Genomic DNA, 18,652 nt, shown 5'->3' on the forward strand with positions numbered 1-18,652 from the left:
TCCCACAACGTGGCCAGGCCAGCGACTCGACGCACTCGCTGGCCGGGAACACTACTGCCCCGTCGCCCGCCACGTGCGCCCCGCCCCCGCGCTCGCCCTCCCCATTGGCTCTTCCCCGACCTCGCCCCGCCCAGGCGAGGCTCCTCCCCCTATCCCTTCACCTTTCACCTCCTCACCTTATGCGGAGGCCGGAAGCTTCGGGCTCCGCCCACCGGGGGGAGGAGCAATTGCTAGCCATGACTCGCAATTATTGGTGACTATTGTCTGCCGATCATTGCAAAAGCGATCACGGATTGGTTGAGTGGAAGCACTGGGGCGGGGAAATCTGCGCAGAGGCTCGACGCAAGCCCAATGCGTGCGAAGTGACGGCGGCGACGGCAGTAGTGATGGCGGCTCGCTGCGTAAGGCTGGCGCGGCGCAGTCTCCCGGCTTTGTCGTTGTGTCTCAGGTAAGGGGCGCTAGGATTGTCCGGGATGAGCGGGGAGCAGCGGCTCCTCAGCACTGCCTCTCCTGCTCCGACCTTGTCCGGCCTCGGTCGTGGAGCGGTGCCCCGGTCCGTGGGGCAGCGGGGGAGCTGGGCATCCCGGGCCCGCGGCTCCCAGCGCCGGATGCGGACCGTTTCCGAGGCTGCGGGCGCCCGGGAACCGCGGCTCCTTTCCCTGCGGCCGTGCTGTGTGTGCGAGGGGCTCGGGAACGCACGAGCTCGACCGCCGGGGTCGGACACGCCGGCGGCGAGGGCCGCGGGCGCGTTCGGAGCGGGAGGTTTTGCAGCCCCCGCGTGCGTGCGGCCCGGTGCCTGCGGCGACACCGCGCTCACGCCCGCGAACCTCGCCCGTGCCCGGGCGCGGAGATGGGCTCAGTGTTGAAGGAAACAAACCAGGGAAACCAGGACTTGCCCGCGTCGCGTACCGAGGCAGAACCCGACCGGGCGTGGCCTGGACAGGAAAATCTTACTGATCAGGACCTGCTCGGGGAAATTCCGCGCGACCGAGGCACCTGTTGCCCAGTCTTCCACTGTGCCTGGAATCCCCTCCCCGCTCCGCCACCCCAGAGCAGAAGGGCACGGAGGAGGCTACTCAGACTAGTGGCGCCCCCACTCCGAGGGTCCCAGCGCCGGGCCCCTCTTGTTTTAAGTTGTGCTTTCTGGTGTCTGAAAGTCCTACCTCAAAAGGCAGTACAGCAAGTACTTAGTGTCCCTGTCTAGTCCTTCGGGGGTCGGTCTAGAAGCAAGTTATTAATGAGATGAAGAGAAACTGCTGTGGCAAACCGCGGGTAGAAACGGCGTGGTGGGAGCTGGTCTCCCTGAAGCCTCCTCATCGGGTGCGGGCGGGCATGTGAGGTGGAGACCACTTACAGTAACGGTGATCGGGAAAGAGGGGAGCACTAGCTTAATCAATTGTGGGCGAGGTTCCTGGGATACTTGAGTAGAAAGGCTGCGACTCAGTTTCCCTGTGGGACACGGGCTAGCTGTGACTCCGGGCCCTGTTTCCTTCCCAGCCACACCTGGCACTGCTCCTAGACTTCTTTGTTGGCCGTACATCAGGAAAGGGTCCGCAGAGCATTTCTGACCTGCAGGAGAGCAGTGTGACTGTCAAGCCCAGGGGTGGGACCAACTCACAGAGAAGGCCAGTTTGAAGCAGTACTCTCAAAGCTGGACTTGGTGGTGCACACCTGTAATCCCAGTGCTTGGGAGGCTGAGGCAGGAGGATTGCCACACGACTTCAAGGACAGCCTGATCTACATAGCGGGATCCTTGTCTCAAAACAAAAGGAAAATACCAGTACTATCAATTTTTTTTAGATTCCTAGCTTTCTAAAACCTGGAATTAAAAATATAATAAAAAGGTCATTCCACCCACTTGGTAACAGATTATAATAGATATTTCCACTCCCTTCTGCAGGCCTAAGGAATAGGAGCATTCCTAACTTGTCTTTACAGAAGCAGATCATGTTTTGTATAGTCATGTGCTATAAAACGTTCAGTAGACCGCATGAAGGTGGTGGTCCCATTGGATTACCTTGTGACACCTTAGTGTTTTGTTTTGTTTTGTTTTGTTTTGTTTTGTTGTCTTTTTGAGACAGGGTCTGGCTATGCAGTTCAGGCTGGCCTTGAGCTCACTTTGTAGCCCAGGCTGGTCTCAAACTCTTAACAATCCTCCTGCCTCAGCCTCCCGAGTGAGTGTTGGAATTACAGATGTGTGCCACTATACCCAGCTAGTTTTGTTTATGTGAGTACACTGATGTTTGCATGACATAATTACCTAATATTTTGCTCAGGATGTATCGTCATTAAATGACCCGTAACTGTACAAAAATACAGTGACTATTTAAATTTTAAAACATAACAGTTTAAAACATTGCTATGAATCCCCCTCACTGTACTCCTGGCTTTGTTGTTTTTTTGTTGTGTTGTGTTGTTATTTTTTTTGAGATAGTTTTGCAGTGCAGTTGAGGCTGGCCTTGAACTCACTAGGTAGCCCAGGCTGGCCTCAAACTCACAGCAGTCCTCCTGCCTCAGCCTCCCAAGTGCTGGGATTATAAGCGTGTGCCACCACGCCTGGCTCACTCCCTGGCTTTGAGCGCACTCGTCCCATCCTTCCTGCCACTTTCTGCAGCTGTTGTGGCAGTCCTCTTTTGTGTCTTTAGTTGCACTGTTGTGGCTGCCTCAGTGTCCTGTTCAGAGCATTTCCCTTTCATGGTCACTTTGACTTTAGGGGAGAGCCAGAAGTCACAGTGTCAGATCCAGTGAATCAGGTGGATGAGGACACGCCATCATGTTTTTACTTGACAGAAATTACTGTAAACAGCTGCGGGAAGTGGCAGAAAGGGTGGGACAAGTGTGCTCAAAGTGAGGGGGAGATTCTGAGGGCAGTTAATGGCAGTGTCTTCTACTGTAATTTTAAACATTCACCAGATTTGATTCCACCTCATGCGGTTGCTCACTGATTGCGCTGCGGCACAATTAAGAAGCGCTTCCACTGGCCCAGGGGGAGGAAATCAGGGCTTCAAGGCTCTCTGGAGAATGATTTGTTCGGCCTTGTGCTTATCATTGAACCTTGTCATGTGGCGATCAGCTTGAACAACCCCTAAGGCACTTGCAGGCTTTGTTTTGGACCTCTTTGTAACCCCCAGCCCACATCTGTTTCATCCAAGCAGTTCTCCTTCCTCCCATGTAGCCCCCGTGGTCCAGCCTGCGGCCTGCAGCCTGCAGCCTGCCTGCTCTGCCCCCTCCCGAAGTCCTAGCCTCCTCTTCATCACTCTTAAGCCCCAGGTGACTGTTGTGTATACACAGAAACCAGGCTTTTTCTGCACATGCTCAGTGCTGTGTGGCCTGATCTCCGCCCGGTCCGTCTTTATAAGCGGTATCAGCCTGAGCCTGAGCATAGCGGCTCTGTTTCGGGGCAAGGCCTGGCCACCCGGATCTCAGAAGGCAAGAGAGCATTGGATGCGTGCGTCGGCTGCGGTGTGCACTGCAGAAGGCTTCCATAAATACAGTCTCGTGTCACCAGCGGGTACATTCTGAGAACTGCTCTCTCCCTGTGCAAACGCTGTAGAGTGTGCTCAGGCAAACCTAGGCGGTGTGCCCTGCCCCCCCATGGGCCACGCGGCGCGGCCGCTGTCCCCTGTGCACTGTGTTACTGTGTGTGCTACGGACCGAAACGTCGTTCTGCAGCATCTGCTTCCATCCCACATAGTCTCCTGCCTTTATTAGACCGGAGAAAATCAGTAGCAGATAACTTAGCATTGTCCCGTATCTCTAAAATCGCGCACCTGGCCGTAACAGGCACAAGGGGGGTGTTGGTACTGTGCCTAATGTGTGCACTTCGCTCCAGGCCCTCCCCGAGGCTGCTGTGCACCGCCACAAAGCAGAAGAGCAATGGCCAGGGCCTGGAGGAGGACACGCGGCCCAGCGAGCCAAAGCCCGAGCCTCCCGCCACGGACAAGGTCCTGCTAGAAGAGAAGGGCCGGTTGGAGGAGCAGCTCAGAGAGACCGTGGTAAGGACCGGGGCCACGTGACCATCCCGCATTTCTCTGGTGACAGTCCACAGCCGGAAGCATCAGCCGCTGTCCCCTGCCCAAGGTGGCAGAGGCTAGAACCCAGTCCGGCGTGGTTCTGGGCCTGCGGGCGGGATCAGTGCGTGCTGTGGGACTGTGGGGACTGCAGGTGGTCTTCACTGCGCCGAGTGCGTAGCTCGGCTCTGTAAGCAGCCGGGAAGGGAACTGGAGGTTGCGGGTGCAGGAGTTGGGGTGCAAGTGTGGGCATGTGCCGCTCTCCTCTGTGACTGGACGTTACTCCACGCGAAAGCACAGACATGGCACCATGGAACTCCCCGGGCATTCCAGGCTCCTGCGCTGGCTCTGTGCTGAGCTGCCGCAGCCCTCCCAGCAGTTGTGAGCGAGCGTCCCCTAGCCGCGTGCGCAGACGAGGAAGCTGAGGCGCAGAAAGGGAAGGGGAACTGGAGAAGGGGAACGGGGTTGCAGAGCCAGGCTGGGCAGCAGGCAGCCTGCAGGAAGCCTCTCAGCCACTGCTCTGGGTGCCTGAAGGCAGGCGGGAGGGGCTCGGTGAATGCTGAAGGGCGGGCTGCCCTGGTGGGCGAGCGCAGGGCCGATGGGAGGACGGCGGCAGCGCCCGAAGCTCCAGCCCTCATTTAGCTGGAGGGCTCCTTGAATGCGCTGCAGTGGCGTGGAGGGGTTACACCTCATGGGCTAAGGTAGTGATGGCAAATCTTTTAAAGACCGAGTGCCCAGACTGCAACCCAAAACCCACTTATTATCACAGAGTGCCAGCACTGCAGTTAAACCAGAACACTGAGGTTTTAGTTTAGAAAGAACGGCTGTTGCCCATGCTCGGCTGCTGGAGTGACTTGGGTTACATGGCACTAGGGCTCTGCATGCTATAGCGGCACACGTGCCACAGGTTCGCCACCCCTGGGCTGCGGCCTCAGCTTCCCACCAGGGTCCCGCCTCCTCACCCTCCCCACGCCCATGGGCGGGGCAGGGAGGTTCTGCCAGGAAACCAGTGCTCTTCCCAGAGGGTGCCAAGAGTGGGTGTCAGAGCACAGTGAGGACCTGCGTCCTGTCCCTGTCCCTCGGCACTGGAGGGGAGCGCAGCCGCCCCACGTCCCGACCCGCTGGCGCTCAGACGCCGGCGTCAGCCAGTCTTTGACTGTGCTGTTTTCCTCCACAGCCTCAAAAGCAGTGATAGATTTTATTTGTTCTGACTTGAAGTTTGTTGTATAATCAATTGTAAGTCAGGATGGCTTTTCTATGTATTTGTTCTGTATTTAATAATTCGGTAAATTTCTTTTTCCTTCCTTCTTTAGGAGAAATACAAGCGAGCTCTGGCAGATACTGAGAACTTGCGGCAGAGAAGCCAGAAACTCATAGAGGAGGCCAAGCTCTATGGTACGTGTGCATGCTGCGGTGCTGGTCCTGGGACGCAGCTGGCACGGTCAGGGAGGCTGCGCGCCTGTCAGCATCAAAGAACAAGGCGGGTGCGGGGCCCCCCTGCAGGGAGGGACCAGTTGCAGGGAAGGTGTCGGCGGAGGAGCAGAGGTGACATAGCCAAGGTCATACCCAGCAGAGAACACAGGAAGTGCGGCCCAGGGGTGAGGAGTGCTTTTACCGCCGTCCCTGTGGGAACCCTGGTCCACCTGCAGCCATGACGGTCTGCTCTCGCCGCCAGGACGGGAGCAGTGGAAGCTGTCAGAATCTGGCATGCCGTCCCCCGTGCCACCTGTCCCTCCCTGCCCATCTTACAGTGGAGGTCACTGAGGCTTGTTGATTTGCCACACAGCCGCTCAGTAATGGCAGCAGCATGGTGGCCATTCGTGGGCCTCTGTGGTGGTTGTGAGACCACCTGCGTGGCCACGGTCGCCCACACGTAAGTGGGAGGTGTCACGCCCTGTGTGACGGAAAGAGGGTGGGAGCTTAGCGGTTTGCCTGAGGGTAGATGCGGTCTCACCTCACCACAGCAGATCAGCGCCTGTGTGGTCGCCTCTGCTTCCTGGTGTCCTCCCTCCCTTCCTGGCCCTTTCGGGTGCAGTAGCAGGCCTCGTGCCCTTTGCTCTGCTCCCCGGGTGACTGCTGCCCTGCCCTGGGTCTCGGTGGCTATAACATTAAAATTCTAGTCCCCTGTGGCCAGATTCAAGGGCATGTGAAGGTCACTTTTCCCGCCCCTTTGCTCCCTTTCTTACTGGTGTGAGTGGTGCTGCCCTCACCCCCACAAGGCTTCTAGAGTTTGGGTACTCAGGACCCTGAGACTTGAGGGCAAGCGACTCTCCAGGTGTCCCTGGGGGGCGCAAGCCCGCAGTGCGCAGCTCTGGTGACCTGCACAGCTGATCCCCAGCGCAAACCATCCTCTCCCTCACTAGGCATCCAGGGCTTCTGCAAGGACCTGCTGGAGGTGGCGGACATTCTGGAGAAGGCCACCCAGAGCGTCCCGAAAGAAGCGATCCGAGATGAGAACCCTCACCTGAAGAGCCTGTACGAGGGGCTGGTGATGACCGAGGTACAGATGCAGAAGGTGTTCACGAAGCACGGCCTGCTCAGGCTGGACCCTGTTGGAGCCAAGTTTGACCCCTACGAACACGAGGCCTTGTTCCACACGCCCGTGGAGGGAAAGGAGCCAGGCACCGTGGCGCTGGTCAGCAAGGTGGGCTACAAGCTGCACGGGCGCACGCTGCGGCCTGCACTGGTGGGGGTAGCGAAGGAAGCCTAGCTGTGCCACGGCGCTGGGTCTGGTGTCCTTCGCTGTAACTCCTGAAAGGCGGCATCACCTTGTCTCCTGCGTGTGCACCTGTGCCCTGTGCCCGGACTGGCCGGAAGCAGGAGAGGGTGGCTGAGCAGGGGCAGGGCGGCGCCCACTCAGGCTCAGGAACTGACTCAGCATCTGCTCACGGCTGCTCTGTGCCACCACGCACTCATTCTGCACACTGAGGGCCAGGGCTGTGGGGGCCTCTGTCCCAAGTAGCGCTGTATCCACTCAAATTCCGGTGATTGCAAAGTATTTTGAACAAATAAAAGGTCTCTGGGAATTCTGTTGGCTGCCTGGCCACACCCTTCTGCACCTTGTCGCCCACGCTGCAGCCCCAAGTCACTGGCGCCCCTGCCCACCACGCGCTTCCCTGCTGAGGAAAGGACCCCTTTCTCGTGCTAAAAGCAATGTGCACTGCTGTTTGAGAAGAGTTCGGGTGTAACTGGCGTCTGCCTTTGGCTCCTCTGCGGAGACAGGAAGTGGGTGTGTGAACCGTGAGGCGCGTACCTTTACCTTGCTGTGACTGGGTCTGCCCAAGTCAGTGTCCCCCCTCCCCCCGGAGGCCCCGTTCTGTCCGTCACTGAGTTACCAACCACCTCAGAGTGTCCCCTTAAGGTGGGCCTTCTCAGAATGCCTGCATGCTTGGGACGCTTCGCACGTCCATGCTCAATTTTACATTTTTATTTAAGAGGGTTTGTTTCTTTTCCTACTTTCTGGTAACAGTTGAGTCCTTTGATGGAGACCTTGAGCCCAAGGCCAAGCAGGACAGCTCCTCCATGTCCCACCGGGCCCTGAGCAGCCTGGCACAGCCTTTTCCAGTGGAGCCAAGGCCACGGCGCCCTGTCTGGAGGAGGACTGGGCTGGCACCAGGCCAGTCCTCATTTACATTTACATTGAGGACCTGGGGAGAGGGTTGAGCGAGCAGGCAGCTGTCGCTAGTGAGAAATACAAGCCTCTGCCATCAGTGCAAGGACAGAAGGGCTGGGCGGTAAGTGCACCTACTGCCCAAGGGTGGGGCAGAGCCCCTGGATCTCAGTAGCAGTTTAGAAAGATGCAGTCGTGCCGTAATTAAAATCTTCCTTTGTTACTATTTCCAAACATTTCCATCTTTTCCTTTAAGCTGCCCTGAATTACTTGGTCCAAAAAAGCTCAATGAATGGCAGCTTAGCACACTGGTGGGGCCCAGCAGCCTGGTCCCACGGTGCCCATTCCTCTGCTGGGAACCCAGGTATCCACAGGGCGCTTGTCTGCAAAGGGGACCCGAGTGAGAAAGGCGATGGTGGCACTGGGTTCTGTGGACCTGTGCCCTCCCCCTTCCAGCCCAGCTACGCCAAGCGCAGACCCCATACCCATCAGCTCTCCACATCCACGCGTTCAACCAGCTGCAGAGCAGAAATAAAAACCAGGCCTATACTGATCGGACAGGCCTCTTGTTACCCCCGAACCCCAGCTTATGTACCCCACATCTCCCCTGTCCTGGGTGTTCGTTTCCAGGGGGACACAGGTTATGCAAACCATGTCATTTTCTGTAAGGGTTGGGCATCCCTGTGTGTCAGGGCCCCTGCCCCCTGGGACCAATCTAAGGGTGACAGCTCAAGGGGGCAGAGTGGTCTTTCTGTGTTTCAGTCATCTACAGTCCCCACTACCAGGAAGACGTCATGCGGACACCACATGTCCTGCTCCCTTCTAGTCAGCAGCTTGGCTGCCATGGACGATCAGAGCCAAGGATCTACCCACCTGCAGGGCTCTGACAACCACCGGCTCCCGGAGGACTCTGCCGCTTTCCACACTGGGGGAGCCAGCTTGGAACTCAAGTCCTGGGCGCGGTGCGGCCCACTCTGAGACGCAGGTTCTCGGGGGCGGTGGGAAGAAGCAAGCAGTGACGCTGTTTTGTTCTCAACCTCTTTAATATGTAAAAGGACAATAAAAACAGTAGCCGGAGTTGCAGCTTTGAATACATTCTTGGAATGCTGGCCTCCCGAGAGCATGGCCTTTTCTGACTCAAAGACAGAGTTAAGTTTGGGAAGGACCTCGCTCGGTGGGATTGTGGTAGCTGATTCATCGTGAGAATTAAATAGAAACATTTCAGGTTCTGAGCGAACAGCAGAGATGTGACAGAACAGCTGGGGCAGGTGGGACGACAGGCATCCGTCCTGGAATTACTTTTCCCTTGTAACACTAATATCTCAACATAAATTAATTATACATTCATTGTGGTGTTTTAAAACAGTCAAGCCTAAATAAATTCTTCATACCGTCAAAATACACACACTACAAACCTGCGGAAGCACATCTAACAGCTCTCGGCCTGGGCCACACAGGATCCTCTGCTTCTCAAGCTAGTGTAGGTCTGGCTATCACTTTACAGGAAAAATAAGACAGTCCAAACCTCTCCAAACTAGGATTCTGGGTAGAAAGTCAACCCGGGGACCCCAGGATGGGGAAGACAGGGGGCTCGCCGTCTTCGGCTCCCACACAGCTCAAGAACAGCAGCTGGACTGCACCCCAGAAGCCTCTGGATTTCTGACTCCGGAGGATCGCATGGGACCCAACTGCACCTGTGTTCGCCACACACTGGCTAAGACACCGTCAGCTGAGCAAGAGCCATCCCGGCACCTTTCGGGCTCCCCGCCAACCAGCGCTGGCGAACACGCTCACCCTGCAGGGGGCAGTGCAGGGCTGGTCCTCATGAGCAAGCCCAGAGCTCACTGGCTCAGGCATGGAGACAGATCCTGCGCCTGGCCGCAGGTCCGCCATGCACTTTACAGCTAAAGCCATCTGCAGTGTGTCTGAAATGTTTTATTTAATGCTGAAAACTTACCCTAGGGGACAGAGGATGTAAAAAGAAAAGGCACATAATCAAGTCCTTGGAAATGAGGAGGTGTTTTTCATTCTTCAGTTTAATGTATGTAACTTCAAGCCCAAATGTTCAGAGGTAAACAGGCTCTTGTACCTAAAGAGGCTGGGGCAGGCCAAGCATGGGAGGGAGGGGCAGGGTCTGTGGTCGCTCCAGGGGCCCTGGAGTGCGGTCTGAGCAGAGCCCTGAGCTGCAGGAAAACGAGCAACTTCTGCAGGTTTAGCAGGAAGGTACCAGGCGGGCCCTAAAGGTGCCTGGCGTCAAGCTCTTGGTTTGTGACTCCACGCGGAGCCAGCACGTGTGCGCTGAGGCTCATCTGGGCGCTCTGCCCTCACCAGTAGCCATGCACACTGCCCAGGGCTCTGCTCAGCTGGCGGGCAGCGGGTCTGGCCACACCCTAGTAATTCACTTAGCCTGGCTAACGTGGTCACACTTTTTCAGTGGGAAGGGTGCAGCTGTGACAGAAATCCTGAGGACGCGAACACAGGACTCAGCCATGTGCTCTCACACAGGGGCTTCCAAGTTTAGAACACACTACAGGGACAGCAGCATCAGGCACCTGGGAAACCAGCGGCCCCCACGGTCCTACATCCCTCCCCGATTGCCCTCCTGCTCGTGGCGACCCGGATGTTCCAAGGGAGGCAGCCAGGACCCCGGGGGAGAGCCTGGGTGCTGCCAAGAGTGCAGTGTCATCTGTGTGCAAACAAGGGCTTCCTAGGCGTCGCGTCTGCTGTGTGCAGAGGGCCCCACCCAGCCTGCCTCTGTAAAGTGCCACGTGCCGGGGGCAGCAGTGGGCTCAGAAAAGGGCGCCAGCAGCCCCACCTGAGAAGAGCTTGTGCCACCAGAGAAAAGCCGACAGCTTGCCGGCCCGGCAAGGGCACATCGCTCCCGGCACCCTCAGCAATAGCTTTCGCACCAAAGGGAAGAAGGCTCATGGGACACAAGACACCGTCCAGCTTCATCACATTCTCCAGATGGAGCTGCCGCGCCTCCGTCTCCTGAGATCCACTGTAAGCCCGCTGCTTGCAGAGGACCACGAGAAGACTTTACACCTTAAAAAAGGAACTCGATTTCTTTAAAAAGAGCAACACCGGGGAGCACCCCCTCCCCAAGCCATTGGCTCCTAGCTGTGGTGGCTGCCTCAGGACGCGTCCCGCGATATCCACCCGCTCTCGGTGAGGAACGTGAGGATGCGCTTCTTCAGGACTTTGTCCAGGTAGCTGGGCAGGCGGCTTTTCGAGGGGATGCCCTGCCGCTTCTGCAGGTGGTCCTTGATGATGATGGTCTTGACGGTCACATAGCGCGCCGGGCTCAGGTTCAGAGAGCTGCACAGCACCTTCTCGCGGTCCGACAGGAGCTCGAAGCCGGGCAGGTTCTCGATGGCCGCAAACTCGCCGTCCTTGCCGTCCTCCTTGCCCCTCTTAGAGCCCGCCAGGCTCTTGTTCTCCTTGCGCCGCTCCCGCTTGTGCCGCGCAGCCTCGTACTCGGCCGACTCCTCCATCTTGGTGATGCCATTGCGCCGGTAGCGCTGCAGCTCGCGGATCTTGGCTCGCAGCATCTTCTCCTTGTGCATGTTCTCGAACAGGTCGTCGAACTCCTTGCACGACATGAACTGGTACAGCGGCCTGAGCTTCAGCCGCAGCTCCTTCTCCTCCTTGGTGATCTTGCGCTTCAGCGCCTTCTCCTTCTCCTTCTTGTCCTTGCCCAGGAAGGCGGGCACCAGGTTATAGTCGCGCGCGATGTTCTTGCGGCGCTGTCGCTCCTTGAGCTTGCGCACGTACATGTCCACGTGCGCGCGCTTCAGCTCGATCTCCACGTCGTCGTCGTCGTAGTTCACCGAGAGCCCGCTGATCAGCGTCTCGGCATCCTGGTCGTACTCGATCTCATAGTCGTCCCGCAGCGGCATGTAGCCCAACTGCTGCTGCTCAGCCACCGAAATGTCAAGCGGGGGCAGTGGCGTGGTGAGGCTGGGCGAGAGGGGGCCCCCGCTGGGACACGTGTGGTCGGTGACGCGGTTGGGGATGGTGTCGGGGATGCAGGCCTTGCCCAGGTTCCCGTGGATGTACATGCTCACGTAGTGCTCCATCACCTCCTGGGGGGTCCGAGAAGCGCCCACATGCGCGGCCATGTCCTCCTACAGCGACAAAGGCTGGGCGTCAGCTTGGTTTCACACGCACCCCATTCACATCTCCACAAGGGCCTACCGGGAACACTGTCAGCCCCGGCGGTGCCCTCCCCGAGACACTCTGTGCCAAGGTCAGGCTCTGGCTGTACCCGGAGGCAGAGGGCCCGGGGAGGGCACGCCTACCACGAGCGGCACTCTGTGCTCCTGGCTCCTTACGGGGCACTGGCACCCACCAAGGCAAGCCCTCTGCCCTGGGGACTGTGTGTCCGGGCTGCCTGGCCTCTCGTGTGCAGACCACAAACACTGGCTCAGGCCCCGACCCAGCAGGGCACCCAGAACGGCAGGGCGGGATGCTAGCTTGGGTGCATGTCCCAACCCGGCGCTCTAGGAGAGCTAGCTGGCCCCTTTCCTAGGCAGTACATGCAGGGGACAGGTGCACACGGCACCTCCCACCCACGGAGCTAACCGCCGCTGTCGCAGCTGAACACACGCCTGCTCCTCAAGCAGGGAGCCAGAAACACGGGGTCTGTTAATGGGAGGAAACCGTCCAACTCCCTCAATCTTTTCCTTCTGCTAAGAGGCCTCTTCCTTAAAGTCAACCGCCAAAGCCACTTCAGAAAGTAACTGCCCAAAATGCGCACTCATTCTCCCGGCCACCACTCAGTGCCCGCCCCAGCCCTACCGGGTGGGGCGAAGCGCCCGGCGTGCTACAGGCGCTCAGGAGTGGGGCCCGCTGCTTTCTGCCCAGGCCCTGCACCTGAGTGCCGACCGGAGCCCAGCAGGCTGCCGCTGGAGAGCTGCGTGTTGTGGGGAAAGCAGTCCCGGCTCCAGGAACAGCGTCCCCACGCGACCCGGACCCGGGAGGGTTGGCGAGACTTCATGGAGCGGGAAGGCAGAGCAGTCAGACCTACTGGGGGATCTCCCGGAGGGTCCGGAGGAGAGGGCGGACAGGCACAAAGGGCAGGTTCTGCTCTGGCCGTACTTCCGTGATTCCTTCTTTCACAAGCTGCCAGCATCCCGGAAGCACTTAGCATGAACACCAGGCAAGCACTGTTCTGGGCAGGGAACACTAACCACGCGCGCCCCGAAAGGAGGCATGGCCTGTGCGCGGCAGCAAGCCCTTGCAGGGAGCGGCCCGTGCGCCTGCGACAGGCCAGCAGCGGCGGCTGACGGCACTGACTTCCCGTCTTCCCGCCTACAGTGGCCACGACCCAGAGAAGTGCCGGCCACATCTCACCAAGCGGATACAGGGCCTGCCCTGCTCCGTGCCAGACAGCAGGCCTCACCAGGGGCTCTGAGGGCAGCAGGCTTGGAAGCTTTCCTCCTCAGCATCAGCTGGTGCCCGTGACCGAGGACTGCCGGGTGGGCTATGACGGCCTCAGAGGCCAGCGCCATGCCCACGTTCTGGCCAGTGAGGGTGCTGCTTTCCCTGAGGCTCAGTGCGGGGCGCTCAGCCACGGTGAGGTGTGGCTGAGTCGGGACCCCTCTCTAACGTTATTTGGCAGATTCTAAAGCTAGCCTCTGTCAGCCTCCAGATGATGTCTTCCATTAGGGAGCGTTTACAAAACCTGCGGACACCCTCGCCACGGTCCACCAGGCCCCTCCTGCACCTTCCAGGCCGTGGGACCCGTCCTTCCTGGAACTGCCCGGGCCTGGCTGCTGCCCACCCGCTGCAGATGCCCTCTGGCCACAGCTGTGTGCCCACATGCTGCCCCTCGGCCGACTGAGGAGACAGCGGAACCCGCTCCATGGGTCCCCACGACCACATGGACCCTCAGAGCCCAGGTCCTCTCCAGGAAGCCTCCGTCCATGCCATCCCCTGCCCTGCCACGCCTGCAGTGGACCCGTTCTCTTACAGGTCTGTTGGTATAAAGGGGCCACCAGAGGCCAGTGCACTGACAGTGCCTTGCCCAGCCTTGCGGCAACGGGGACCCTCGTCCCCTAGACAGCCGAGGCTGCTGGGCAGCTGAGGTGCCCAGTGCACAGACAGGCTGTGCGTGGTGGCCTGAGCTCCCCGGCACACCCTTCCCACCCAGGTCCGCACTCCCTGGCACCCACCGTGACCCTGCTGTCACGGGGCTCCCCGCAGTCCTCTCCTTGCCCGCTCCAGCGGAGTGCTGCAAGGCAGGACGGCTGGCTGCGGCCCCCGCGGGGGCTTCCTCTCCTCTCCCTGGTGGCCTGGGGCCGGGCACACAACGTTGCTGAAGGCCCCACCCAGCTCGTCCCTTCACAGAAGCCTCCAGACGGACGGGCACCACCCTCGGCCCATGTTTTCTGGGGAGCTGGGTGCACAGGCCCGGTGCTCCGTGCCAGGAGCCCCACCCACCGGGCCTGAAGTCCCAGGGCAAAGGCACTGGGCCCGGGGGGTTGCAGAGCCTTGGTCTGACAGCACAGGAAGTCCTCAGCCAGAGGGTGAGGCCAAGCGCACAGCAACAGGAATGTGTTTAAGGCTGCACACTGGACACTTAAAAATGGTTCTGGTGATAAATTTTATGTTCATGTGTTTTACCACAGTAAGCTTTTTAAGTAAAAATAAGGAAAAGGCTTTGTTTTGTAGTACTGTACACCAAACCCAGGGGCTTGTGCGTACTGGCTACACGCTCTACAACCGAGCCCTTTTCATTTTTATTTCAGGACAGGGTCTCACTAACTTGCCCTGGCTGGGTTCACACTTGGGATCCTCTTGCCTCAGCCTCCCAAGTACTGTACCTAGGATTACAGACATGCACCACCCTACCCGGCCGGTAACACTACTGAAGTTTTAAGACAGCGTGTCTCGTCACTCCACCTCAGTGGCTCTAAACAGGGGTGCCCAGCCTGCAGATCAGGGGCACGGGTGCGTGTGGGACTGAGTGACTGACTTGTCCTCCTCTTCTGTGCTCACCAAACTTTGCTAACTGCCCACCCGCACAGCCCTACTCATGCCAGTCTGCTGCCCTGCCAGGCTCCTCCACCCTCGGCCGCACGCGCAGCCATCCCTGCACACCCACTGCCTGGGTGCCATGGCTGGTGACCCACTTGTCCCACTAACAAGAGCCCTGTGCCTGGGTGAGGAGGGAAGGGGACCATCTCTCATGCCCCTGGGGCCCCAGCACCCCCAGCCTTCAAGGCACTGCTCGGCCCGCTGCCCTGGACGAGGCAGGCATCCCAAAAAGGCCTGGTGCAGCTTCCAGTTCCGTCCCTGACTTCAGCACCCACGAGTGTCTCCCCACTCTTACCAGGGGAGGATGGGACACATCGGCCAGCTTGAGCTCCAGGCCCGGCTCCTGGGGTGGGGACCAGCTCCAAGCCCTGCCTCCACGGGGCAAGCTGGCCTCTGCACAGCCACGCACACCGCTGTCTCCCGCAGCACTCCGCCTGTCGGCCCCCTCCTGCCCCTCCCACCAAGCAGAATCTGCCACCCACAGCACTGCAGGTCACACACCTGTCAGCCCTCGCGGCGTCTGAGCACAGGGGCCGCTTGCCACGGGCACCAAGTGGGCCCAGCCAGCGTGAACCAAGGAACACCCACCTCAGCACCCCCAATGCCAACTACCAGCCAGAAAGGCATGCCACCCTCACAACAGCCGCCCCAGGCACCAGCCTGCACTTCAGTGGGCTCATCGCGCCGAGTTCACCTCATCGCCACGGCCACCCTGCACCCCTGCAGGAGCTGGCCTTTCCACACCGCATCCTGCCGCAAAAAACAGCTCCATGAAAAACAATGGTCCCTCTACTGAAGTCTCAAATTGCTGGGGGCCTAGTGCCACACACCTGTAATCTCAGCACTCAGGAGGCTGAGGCCAGGGGATCCCGTGGGTTCAAGGACAACCTGATTGTTAAACTCACTCTCAAAAAAAAAAGACATCTCAAACTATCTTAAGACACTGCACTTCTGTTGTGTATCCCAGATCTGTGTCCTCCTGCTCCGAGGCACTGCAGGTGGGCAGCCTGGAGCCCTCAATGCCCCGAGGACCTGACCCGTGCCTGGGTCACTGTGTGCTGGCCAGATCTCCCCCTCGTTGCCAAGTTCTCACCCCATGGCCCCTGCCTCTCACTGTAAAACCGTGCAGGCCCACATGTGCAGCCCTGGCACCATGGCCAACACCCTAGTTACATCCTGTTCCCTCTTGGGCCCGCGCCTCAGCCTGGCACAGCGTGTGATCGCAGCGTTGCCAATTTCAGCACTCTGCTCCCATGCATCCCACACCCAGCAGTGCCACCCCAAAGCCATCTGTCACCACTGCCTTCTGACATCAGAACTAAGCAGGTCTCCTGCCATCACTGTCACCAGTGCCCATGTCTGTCCAGTCTCTGACCTTTTCCCCCGGGTAAGAAGCAGACACGCTCTTACCCAGCTAGGCTGAGACCCAGTTGCTGCCATCGAGCCTGGCCCTGTCACAGGCAGTGCTGTGCACTCCTGGACAAGCAGCTTAGAGTCCTGTAGACCAAGCACCCACCCCACGGGCCCCTGCAGACCACAGATGCATCCAGGAGGAGCCTGGCACATAGCGCTGCAGGCTGCACCGTGCTAAGCAGCTACTTCCGTGCAGGAGCAGAGTTCTATGCACACCCACACTGGGGAAAGCCTCAGCAGAGGAAGCTAAAGCCAGAGGGTAAAGCAACCGGCCCGGAATGGCACAACCAGAGAGACAGCAGAGGCTCCTCCTGGTGTGCAGGGGCGCCACCTCGGCTGGTCCTGAACCTCAGATCAGGAGGGACCAGGGCCCTGCCCTCCCGTGCTCTAAGGGTTCCCAGTCTCCAAGGCCTTTTCCCCTGGGGCCCAGGCTCCCTGCTAAGAGGCTCGATGGCTCTAGTCAGAATCTACATTTTCACAAGCACCGTGGGTGGTAAGAGTGCAAAGTACTGCTTTAACAAACCCCTCCCACACCAGCCCAGCTTCTCACTAGACACCCTCCGCGTTTCAGGTCCAGGTGTTGGGTTCTGTGTACTTTCCACAGTGTGGCAGTGAGGCAGTGTAGATAATGTGGTATCCGGCAGGCACAGATCCTGCAGCCAAACCAGTCCATCTCAAACCTCCTGCCCAGGGTGCTGGGAAGACGTCAAGAGACAGAGACAGCTCAGCGCAGTGCCCGCGCTCGGCATTCCTCTGCCCCGCCAGCTATTTTCAACTGCTACTGTGGAGATAAGCCTAAAAGAACGAGGTGGGGAAGGGAAGTCTGACCACTGATGTCAGGCAGAGAGATCAGTCACGAGCCATGCCTGGGGGAAGAGGATTCCAGGCAGAAGGAATGAAAGATGAGACTAAGGCCTTGTAGGTCCAAGATTAATCTAAGTAGACTTGCAGGCCACCGAGGGCCCACAAGAAGTGATGGACGTTTTAAAGAGTCACTGTGATTATGGGTTGTAGGAGACAGAGATGAAGTGGGAAGAGTGATCACAAGTGGTCAAGCAAGGTCACGGCCCGCCTGCACTAAGCTCACAGGCAGTGGCTGGATCCCACACATTCTGAAGAGAGGGCGGCTGCTGCTGCTGCTGCTGAGGCTGCTGCTGCTGCTGCTGCTGTTGCTGCTGCTGCACTGATGCACAAGGCAGCTTTTCAGGATGGCTCCTGGTGTGCAGCCTGAGCCCTGTGGTGTAACACTGGGTCACCGTGGACATCTGAGAAGGCAGCTTGACATGGAAGGCAGAAGTGCGTGCACACATATAATACTTGAAGCTCCCAGGAGGCAAGGATGAGGGCTTCTCTCCTTCAGAGCCCTTCACCTTTGTCTGATCTGCACGAGGCAGACACCTGACAGGCATTAACAAGCAGCACTCGCAGAAAAAGCCAGGCAGAGGCTTTTGCAGGATGGTGATCACAATGTTGCAGATTAGGTAAGAATTGGTAGAGCTGCATCTGCCCTAAGGAGTTGGGAAGAGACTAAAGCTCCCTGGCTGCAGAGTGGTCCCCCAAGGCTGCTCTCTATGAAGAGTAAAGCAAAGGAAATTAAAGCAGCCCAAGTTGGGAGGGGGGTGGAGCACTGCTGGAGAAGTGGCAGCAGGTGACAACCCTGGGATCCAGCCGTACCTGAGGAAACGACAGAAAGACAAGATCCAGTCTCACTTCTCTGCATGTCAGAAAGTCTGCAGCTGGTCACGTGCCCTGATGGTTATGGTGAGCACAACACAGATGAAGAACGGAAAAAGAGCTCTTTGGAGACCCCTGGAGAACCACCTGCTTCCCTCTCCCAGAGAGGGCCTGACACATTACCTGGCTGGCGGACACAAGTCCAGTCCGGCCGGCCTTTCTCCCAGCCCACTGTCCCTACAGAAACCTTCTGACAGATGAGGAGAGGGCCCAGGACCTAGGCTTCCTCGAGCAAGCGTCTTTGTTCACTACATGCCGGTCACTCAACTCACTTTGTCCTGGGTGTTGCGGCCACCTGCAGGGAACCTGGCGCAGGGCTCCCGCAGCCAGCTCCAGAAGGCACCCAGGGCCCAGGGTACAGACGAGGCTCCCAGGAGCCGGCAGGGCATCGCAGGGCCCTGCCGTCTCACACTGGGCTCCACCAAGGCGAGTCCCGCTCACTGCCCGCACCCCGCCCGCCTGCACGCACCTGCACCTGGGCGCCCGCCCCGCCACCCGGCTCCGCAGCGCCGCTGCCCCCAGCCCAGGTTCAAGGCCCAGCCGCGCTCACCCAGTTCCCGAAGCCGAACTGCTCGATGGCGTCCAGCAGCAGCTGCTCCTCGCGGCTGGTCCAGCCGCCCTCGGCCTCGGGTCCCCAGAGCGTGAAGCGCCCTCCGTCCACCAGCTGGTAGCCATGGTAGCGTCGGTGGTGACCGATCTCGGCGCCGGCCGAGAAGCACTCGGGGCACAGCTCGATGTCCTGGCACTCGGTGCAGCGGAAGCGCAGCGGGCTCACCTCGGCCAGGCAGTACACGCAGTACTTCTTGCCCAGCTCCGCCATCTTCCCCCGCTCCCCCGCCGCCCG

General features: G+C 59.0%; 2 protein-coding genes across 2 annotated transcripts; one reads left to right on the top strand and one right to left on the bottom strand.

Annotated features, from left to right (window-relative positions):
* The first annotated feature begins 340 nt into the window (after positions 1–340).
* On the top strand, positions 341–7,846 carry Grpel1 (GrpE-like 1, mitochondrial (E. coli)). The gene is made up of 4 exons (XM_005408795.2): positions 341–448; positions 3,833–3,995; positions 5,324–5,405; positions 6,374–7,846. Exons 1-4 carry the CDS (start codon positions 387–389, stop codon positions 6,718–6,720), a joined length of 654 nt encoding a protein of 217 aa, XP_005408852.1. The 5' UTR covers positions 341–386; the 3' UTR covers positions 6,721–7,846.
* Positions 7,847–8,644: 798 nt separating this feature from the next.
* Positions 8,645–18,652, bottom strand: Tada2b (transcriptional adaptor 2B; the record flags this gene model as incomplete). The annotated part of the gene is given in 2 exon segments (XM_005408796.2): positions 8,645–11,747; positions 18,359–18,652. Coding segments are annotated over 2 exon segments (1,263 nt in total). The 3' UTR covers positions 8,645–10,754.

The sequence above is a fragment of the Chinchilla lanigera genome, unplaced genomic scaffold (genome assembly GCF_000276665.1).
Source record: "Chinchilla lanigera isolate Chin_1 unplaced genomic scaffold, ChiLan1.0 scaffold00113, whole genome shotgun sequence".
Classification (NCBI taxonomy): Eukaryota; Metazoa; Chordata; class Mammalia; order Rodentia; family Chinchillidae; genus Chinchilla; species Chinchilla lanigera.

What these genes read in the sequence shown, in the direction of transcription:
- Grpel1 (XM_005408795.2), top strand. Translation starts at nt 387, where the DNA reads ATGGCGGCTCGCTGCGTAAGGCTGGCGCGGCGCAGTCTCCCGGCTTTG. An exon ending in GCTTTGTCGTTGTGTCTCAG is followed by an intron (nt 449 to 3,832) that starts GTAAGGGGCGCT and finishes ACTTCGCTCCAG; the next exon opens with GCCCTCCCCGAGGCTGCTGT. An exon ending in AGAGGAGGCCAAGCTCTATG is followed by an intron (nt 5,406 to 6,373) that starts GTACGTGTGCAT and finishes CTCCCTCACTAG; the next exon opens with GCATCCAGGGCTTCTGCAAG.